We start from the raw sequence: 8,773 nt of genomic DNA on the forward strand, positions 1-8,773 counted from the left end.
CCCAAAACAAAACAGAACAACGGCTCAACAAGTCCAATCGGTTGCTAATGCATTTAAAATTGAAAATGATTAGTGTAGCAAGTTCACGGTCGCGATCTAGTACGTTTGAGCGGTGGGGCAATTCATCATAATCATTATCGCCATCGAATGGCAGAGCAGCCTGTCGCTACGTGTAGGCGGCCGCCGCGCCGACATCCTAGAAAGCCCTATCAAAAAAGGCAAAATGACGCACCGGAAAGCCGGGGGTTTCCCATCCTGGAGCGTCTTGGGACAGTAACAAAAAATATTGACCCTGATCGAACAGCTAATTAGATAATATTTATCGCGTGCTTATCACGGGCCTTACGGCGGCAATACTGTGGCACCGATAATCTTAACGGGCACAGGTATATTGCTTATTACGGAACTGATGGATGGTTCTGGAACCACCGGGTTGTGATTCATTGCACTATCAGCCGCTATCATTCGTCTACCATTAAATTGGGCTATCTGATATGGAAGGAACAATTGGGCGTTTGCTTTCCATTTGTGCAATTGGTGGTCTGCACGAGGAATACAGTTCCGGTGCATAGTCCTCTTGTGTATTGGATCCACTCAATCTTAATTTTTATTTAATTTTTTGAATCATCCTTTTACTGAAAAAAAAAGATCCGTGACTAAGAATGAATGACGCAAACGCGACGCAAACACACTGTCGCCATTGCCATACCGGCATGCCACACGGTAGAGGTGCCGCTGCCGATCGATTATGGAAATCGACCACCGACCGACGGACCGACCAACCCACCGACCGGAAACAATCCATTTCGTGCCTCGACGAACAATCCGTGCACGACGCACCATTTCACCGCGCCCCAAGGACACGCACCCGAAGCGGACATACGGGACAGATGGAAATGCTCGGAAAACCGGGAAAGGTGTCCCATCATGGAAAATACCGATGGTGCGACGATTTCTGATGAATCAACTAAAACAAAACAGTGTTTTCTGCCCAAGTGGTCGTTCCACAAATCGATAAATACGCACACACTCACCAGTAGTAGCCCCAGCAGTAGTATGCCACGTTCCGTGTGCTCCAAGTAGCGCTGTGTAGTAGTAGCGATGAATCAATGTGCGCTACGATTGGGGGGATGGGAGACTCCTCTTCTCGGTCACAAGCGTTCCACTTTTGATGCTTTCCGGGATGTTTCCTTTGTACCCAGCACCAGCAGCAGAACCGCTCGCGAATCCGTGTGTTCTGGACAAAATCACTGTTTCCGTATGGAAGAGTCGCTTGGAAATAGGGAGGGTTCGTTCGCGTTAAAATCGATGATCGTAGTAGTAGCAGGAGGCGAAGTGGTGGTTTGTTGAGGGATGTAGTGTTTCGCCGTGAGGTTTCTCGTTTCGTAGAATGATTGCCGCTTTTATCGACTCTTGTCAATCACACAAAAAACCGTACGCAGGGAGATGCTGGTATTCTGCATGATCTCAAGGGACCACGGCATGCATCTAGTTCCGTTTGTGTAACACGGTCGCAAAGAAATTAACTAAATTGTGAACACTCTACTTCATCTTTCTGCACTCCCGGCTACTCGGGCACCACTTGCATCATCGCCTGCTCTGCGTCACAGGATATCGATGGTGCATCGCACCCTTTCCAGCCCGTATCACTCCGCGGAACACTGTCGTCGACACTTCCTTCACTCCTTCCTTCCTCGTTGTTCAGTGCAAATAATTCACTTCGCAAGCCGCGGCTCGGATAGAAATTGACACGTTTTCTTGCATATTTGTCACCGCATGTTCGGTCCGATTCGCTGAACCATAAATATCGAAGGCTACACCACACAAATACACCAGCACGGACGCACGCACGCACGTACGCACGCACGCACGCAGTGGGTTGAGAAATCACACCCAGAAATACACAGAAATAGGTGACGATAAGATGGTATTCACGCCCGTTGGGGGGGGCCGTGGGGTGCAGATTTGTCGCGCTGTTGCTAACCCGGCTCTGCTCTGTGCCAATAAATAAGTTCCGGGTAACTGGGATCGATCGATGTGCGAGGATTTGCTGCTGTTTTCCGGGGCCCGTAGAACGAGAAAACACTTGGGAAACTCGCGAAACTCGAGAAACTATCAGTTAACCGCTGAAGATTTCCACACCGTCCGGCTTTTGACCGTGAAATGATTTTTTGAGGGTGTAAAATTCAATTTCCGGAATAATTTCGGATTTCGGAATACACACGCGGACCGGAATGAAAATCGCCAAGGTGTTTAGGCCCTGCTACACGGAGCGTAAATTTACGCGTAAATTTACAAATTACCAAAACGTTTTCGCTTGTTTACGTGGCCGGGTTGAGGAAATTTAGCATTATTTTTTAACGTTTACGCTAGAGTTAAGTTAGGGGTTTCCTCATAAGTTAACGAATTAGAAACGCACAGCTTCAGTTTTGGCTCCATTTTTTGATGATTTTTGATGATTTTGATGATAAACAAACCGGCGATGAACCGCGGCTACCCACCCCATTGCAGAAAGGTATGCAACCGGGTCGCTTAACGCTTAAGCGACCCGCCGGTAGAACAATTTCGACCTGGTTGCATACATTTTGTTAAAGGGGGAGGGGAGGGGATTTCTTTTTCAACCTCCTCAGCCTTCCTCTCGCTGCGTCGCTAGCAGAGGGGTCTTCTCGCTGCTCACGGGGTTGTAAATTTACGCGTAAAATTACGCTTCGTGTAGCACGGGCTCTTGTTTTTTACTGAAACAGTTTAACCATGCCTTGTAAACGGGTGCAGTTGAGTTTTCGAGTTACTCATTTCAAAATTTGGCGGTTAAATACTCGTTGAAATGTGCTAAACACAGAAACACGTGGGCAGGAATGGAGTGGGTGGGGAGGGAGTTGCTACACCCTTTTAACCACCCCCCTTACCCCCTTCCAGATAATGGAAACAATGGTTTTAAATCAATAATTACACCAAAATCACTATTAGGTAAAAACAACTATTAAGGAAGGGCGATTAGAACATTCCTTACTGTTGGATTGGAGGGTTGGATACTATATAAGATTTTGCAAACGGAACGGTTTTATTGTTTCACACTAACTTTGCTTAACGTCATCTACAATACACAAACACAGTCACGGTACTTTTTGCAATTTTCGAACCAGGTATGCACCAACCTTCACTATACTGTTTTCTGTAGCAAACTGTCCTCCTTAAATTTGTCTTCTATCGCGTGCTGGCGGCATCGTGGAATGTAATTGAGTGAAACAAATCAAACCGCGGGTAGCATCCCCATCGAACGCGTTCAGAGTACAATGGGATTGTTCTACCGGGTGTATCTGCTGGTCCCGCGTGTATCCCAAAACCATGGCAAGAAGCAATAGGATCGCGGGATGGCGGTTATGTTGCGAATTAAATTCATTTGGCCTTGTTGGTTGTATGTGTGGGGAATGGTGGTAGCATGGGCTGAATGAATGGAACGGATACGCGGGCCTCAATTGAATCGTATTCTCGCACTGACCAGCAGAGAAGCAGCAGGATGATGGAGACAGCAAATGACCTTATCATTGAATCGTTCCGCACGCCAACCTATTACATAGCATGGTATCGCACGGTGGCTACTAAATTGATACTTATGAAACAGTGATTGCCGGCACCTTGTATTGCTACCGAGATGCTTTTCGATGGGTGGTAACACAAGTGTTACTGTTGGGAGAAAGAAGCACCATTTCTTTAGAATGGTGTTTCAGATCGCGGGAACAGAGTGAATTTTCGGTTTAGAAAAATATAAAATAATGGCAAACGACTGAAATAGCCCCCCCCCCCCCCCCCCCAAAGAGAGTTACTAAGTGACCGAAAATCGTGTTATAGGTGGTGCTATTTTTGTTTCGTTGGGTGTATGAGCTACCCTAAAGTGTGGTATTCACCACCGAAAACGTGGAAAATTTTAAAAAATCAATTGTTCCGAATCTGGAAGAAATGAATCCTACATACCGCATTGGAACGGCATCAGAAGTTGGCTAAATATGTGTAATCAGTCGTAAACCATATAAAAAACCTTAGAAAATAGAAAACCCCAGGTTCTACCAGGCTAGGCACACAAATAAAGAGTATCACAATCACGGTTCCACAGCTCCGGCTGATGTGGGAAGTTCCATATGCGATAACAGTAGTGTTACTTTTAGCAGGGAAACACTTATGTTATTTATTTCACTATGAAACTAGGCAAACCTTGTTTATTTGCATCTAACTCGATGGAAAGGAAATTCCGCACCATCTCACTGACCGCCTGAAGCTGATATTAAAAGCTGTAGTAAAATGTGTCATCGTGGTCCTGGTCACTTCATCTTACGATTACGCAGAAGAGATGAAAAAAAATAGTTCATTTTTTACATACACCAATGAAACCTCTGTGCGTATCGGAATCTACTCTGCAGCCTCTTCATTTTCTATAAAATGGTGCCGGAGAATCGTACGATCGACAGTGATAGGGGACCCTCGATTCGATCGCCTAGTCTATCAAGATCGATCATAAACAATATTCTTTCAGTTCAGTGCCACAGCTGGATCGGAAGATGGCGTTTAGAAAAATCATCGGTTACTTACTGATAGTCGCGCAAGTGTGCAGTGTGTTGTCCCGTAAGTAACTCGCCTTACCGATTATGAGAAGGACGAGATTTGCTGATACTCTTTCTGTGTCCCCAACGAAACACTCCAGAAAACGATCCCGCCTGCACGACACCAACTCGTAGGGCAGGATTCTGTGTGCCAATCGGACGTTGTCGAAACATTAACGCTATTGTCCAGTCATCTACACCACCTAGTAGGGGCATCCAGAACTATATAAACCGTGCCGGCTGCACTTTGTCCGGTGTGGTGCGTAGTATCTGCTGCCAACCAACGGAAATCGTCCCTGACACAGCTGTGTCCAAGTGGAGGTTATTACCGACGGAAACGTGTGGCAAAAGCATCTACCAAAAAGTCGCTTGGGGCAATACAACGGACCCATTCGAGTACCCGTGGATGGTAGTGCTGCGGTACATAAGAAATGGGGAGGTTAAAGATCAATGCGGAGGATCGTTGATCAACAACCGCTACGTCTTGACGGCAGCACATTGCGTGAGAACTGGTAACGGTTGGACTCTGTAAGATCATTCGAACATTACGGCATCATTCGAACGTGTGGCTGAATGCACTGATTCGTTCTTTTACCACAGATTTAAACTACGACTTGGTGAACAGGACAAAAGTCAACCTATTGATTGCATAGTTTATAGCAATGGAGAAAGAAGCTGCGCCGATCCACCGATTGAGGTTGACATAGAATCAACGGTGGTGTATCCTGGATACAATAGTCCATTTGGCCGGCACGACATAGCTTTGATTCGAATGGCACAAGCAGCCACATACACTGGTAAATGAACGCCGTCCCCGAGCATCAAATTCCATGCTTCTAAACGTAATTTTCATTCGCCTACAGATTCCATTCAACCAATTTGCCTACCAACTAGAGAGGATGTTCGGAAACTACAGCTGCCGAGATTTATCGTGGCCGGCTGGGGTATGACAGAGAACCAAACGGATTCGGACGTTTTAATGCAAGCTACGCTGGATTCTGTCCCAGTACCCGAATGCCAACTTACCTTAAGAAGGAACGGTCTTATAATAGACCTTTCAGAGGAACATCAAATGTGCGCTGGTGGTAAAAACCGTATTGACTCTTGCAAGGGCGATTCAGGAGGACCCTTAGGATTCAGCATAGGACTCGTAGGTGCCCGTTTTGTTGAATATGGCATTGTGTCGGCCGGTATCCAATCTTGTGGTATAAGGAGCGTACCGGGAATTTATACTCGTGTATCTCCCTATATGGAATGGATAGTCGACAATATGCAACCGTGATCGTGATCATCTCGCTGGGTCGGTTTCGACCAAACACGTAGCTTATTCTAAACAATATACATATTTAACTAAAATGAAATGTTTAGTAATCAAATATGTGCAAACAAATTATGAAATATATACAACTTGACTGTTATCTCCCGCTATGGCTGTCCGGCATCGCTTCCTTACTCCTTATCGGTTAGCCGGGGGCGTAGACAGCGTTCTAATCAACATGCATGGTCATGGCTGTTCGCATCTCGATGCGAAAATACTTCAACTAGACCGTTTTGTTCCGTTTGGTTGAGTATCGATTGTGTACAATCGAGTGATGCTGATGCCTCTCGGCTCCAGATTTTTATCTTTGTGTGTTTCTTTGTGGCGTTCATGTACATCCTAACAATGGTTTGTGGTGCTTTACTTGGAAAACCATAATAGGCGATCTTGAAAAAATGGAATAAATACTATTTTTTAACTGAGAAAAAATATATGGTTTTGTGTCAAACATTATCTATTTATTATTTGGTTTTATAATTGTCTTAAGTACTCATGTTGACGACGCCAAACATTGTGATCACCACCTACATGGGTTACGCCGAGCGTCTACAGGCTTATCCGATCCAGGAGCCCACTCCGGCAGCACATACCATCCTGCCTCCAGTAGCCCTGCATGCAGTCAACGTTTTTGTGCTCCACCGGAAACTCAATTCCGGACTGGATCAAATGTTTTACCAAAAGTGACTGATAATTGCAGGCAAAATCATTACCTTCTAAGTAAATTTCCTTCAGCTTATTGTTTTCTGTCAATTCGAGTGCATCCAGCTTGGTGAGCTGATTGTGTGCCAACTGGAGAGACTCCAGTTTGCGTAGCGGTGCAAACACTTTAACATCCAGGTTCGACGTTATCAGATCGTTGTTGGACAGATCGAGTAGCAGGAGCTCCGGCAGGCTAGAGTCACGTGCATTATCTATGTAATACATCCCAACATCGGACAGTCGCAGTTGGCGCAGATTTTTCAGCCTGGCGAACCAGCCCAGCTCGATGGCATTTTCCTTAGGGAGTAGCTTGTTACCGCTCAGGTTCAGTATCTCCAGCTTTGCCAACCGTGTAATGTTCGAGATGTCCTGTAGCCGGTTCGAGTCGAGCACCAGCTCGATCATTGTCGTGGTCGCTGGGTCCTGAAGGACTATTACTTTGTTGATGGAGTTTTTAGACGCATAAAGACGCTCCAGTTTATTCGAGATTACGACGCTATTGAGGTTGCTGTTGACCACATTTAGCACCCGCATATCGGGGAACGCAGTGAGTAATTCCATCGGGATGTGTTTCAGGTTACTGTCAACAAAGGCGACTTGTTGCTCCTGCGATGACGCAGCTTTAAACGCGATAGCGTTGCGTCCATTGTACACAACGTTCCGGAACACACAGTACTTATCTTGTTGAAATTCCTCAATTTTGCACTCATAGGTAGTTGCTGTAGGCGTAGCTACTCGCTTGCGGGGTTGCGAGAGCACCGGTAGTAGCACACAGAGTACTATGTACAAAGTAAGCCCCATAAAGTTGCTGAAACATGGCATCCAGGGAGAAAAGAAAATTGATCATTATTTGTGACATGCCTGAGGCTACCTTTTATAAACATTCTAATTCAAATTCAAAGCGAGATACAATCACGACGCCTAGTGCATTGCCTAATTAAGAGACTCTGTTACTTTGTTCTTTGTTTGAGACATTTAATTGCAATAACAATAACATAAAATGATAGAAAATATTGAAAGAAACAGTTAGAGCTCTAGTGAAAATACTAGAAAAAGACTCTTAATACACCAACACCTGGTCATAGTCAACGAATCACTCTCGCGCTAGACAAGTAGTACACGATTTAGAAAGGCACGATTGTTACCGTTACACCTGGCAATTATATCTATACCATCAATGCGGATGCTGAGGTATAGAATTGTCGAGTGCACTGGCATTAGACTTATTGAATAAAACATGCCTTAGATAAAACATGAGATCATTGTTTCAACGGTCATGCGATCATCACTGAATGCTTTATAGCTTCAATGATTTAAAGAGGAATGGTATGGAATGTACCAATTATGTACATTCGTATATGAAACACTTTTTTTTAACTACGTACGAAACGTTTCTTTGATGAACAAATTTTATTTGGCGCGTATTACGACGACGGATTATATTCTAGCCATTGTTAGATCACGACTATTTACCGGTAGATCACGTATAGTTTAACAATAACACTGAACCATAAAATCTACAAGAGAAACACTTGCTAACACTAAAACCGTCTACTTACCATTTCGTTGGAAGCATCATTTTCGCTTCTGATTGGAACACTAATCACTTTAAAATATATCTACTGTCTTCCCGACCGAAGAGTGATCCTCTTATATCGACCGCTCAGTTCAACCGGCGCCACAGGTATGCTTAGGTGCGCACATAAATGATGTCACAAAACAAAAGCTCAACTACAAACACGATCCAACAACGGTACAGTGCAAAGTGAAATCGCTATCATCGTGTCGAGTGTGTGTGCGTGTCATGATCTTCGCAAAGTTAACGGTATGATCAGCATAACTTTGTTGAACGATCGCGGGGTTTAACAGCTGATCAGGGCATGATGACTCAGTGGATGAATCACTAGATACTCCTGGGCACAATCCAATGCGGATAATAACTTGTTGACGTCACCAATCATCCTTGTCGGTCAAAGTAAATGAAACGAAATTAAATCTTCTTCATCTAAACAATCAAATAACTAAACGCCTATCTGTTAAATAAATTTAAAAAAAAAACAAAAAAAAAACAAATTTTTGGGCGAGAATTAAAACCATTTTTCATGCAAAATATATTCTTTACGTAAAATAGAACAATAATAAGAACGAGCAAAAAAGATAA

At 44.3% G+C, this 8,773-nt stretch overlaps 3 protein-coding genes across 4 annotated transcripts in view; 1 reads left to right on the forward strand and 2 right to left on the reverse strand.

The window, feature by feature from the left end:
- Positions 1-2,237, reverse strand: part of LOC125956950 (polyamine-transporting ATPase 13A3) — a 17,987-nt gene extending 15,750 nt beyond the window's left edge. The window contains exon 1 of one of the 2 annotated variants that reach the window (XM_049689257.1): positions 1,035-2,237. The gene's annotated coding sequence lies outside the window, so the exon portion shown is untranslated. The remainder of the gene's footprint in view (positions 1-1,034) is intronic. The other variant, XM_049689256.1, reaches the window with a different exon arrangement.
- A 2,211-nt stretch (positions 2,238-4,448) lies between these two features.
- Positions 4,449-6,013, forward strand: LOC125956994 (serine protease grass-like). The gene is made up of 4 exons (XM_049689337.1): positions 4,449-4,617; positions 4,697-5,123; positions 5,196-5,392; positions 5,459-6,013. Exons 1-4 carry the CDS (start codon positions 4,554-4,556, stop codon positions 5,875-5,877), a joined length of 1,107 nt encoding a protein of 368 aa, XP_049545294.1. The 5' UTR covers positions 4,449-4,553; the 3' UTR covers positions 5,878-6,013.
- A 234-nt stretch (positions 6,014-6,247) lies between these two features.
- Positions 6,248-8,292, reverse strand: LOC125956998 (phospholipase A2 inhibitor-like). The gene is made up of 2 exons (XM_049689348.1): positions 8,172-8,292; positions 6,248-7,420 (listed from the first exon to the last, which is right to left on the reverse strand). Exons 1-2 carry the CDS (start codon positions 8,189-8,191, stop codon positions 6,460-6,462), a joined length of 981 nt encoding a protein of 326 aa, XP_049545305.1. The 5' UTR covers positions 8,192-8,292; the 3' UTR covers positions 6,248-6,459.
- Between the last annotated feature and the right edge of the window lie 481 nt (positions 8,293-8,773).

This window comes from Anopheles darlingi, chromosome 3 (assembly GCF_943734745.1).
Source record: "Anopheles darlingi chromosome 3, idAnoDarlMG_H_01, whole genome shotgun sequence".
Classification (NCBI taxonomy): Eukaryota; Metazoa; Arthropoda; class Insecta; order Diptera; family Culicidae; genus Anopheles; species Anopheles darlingi.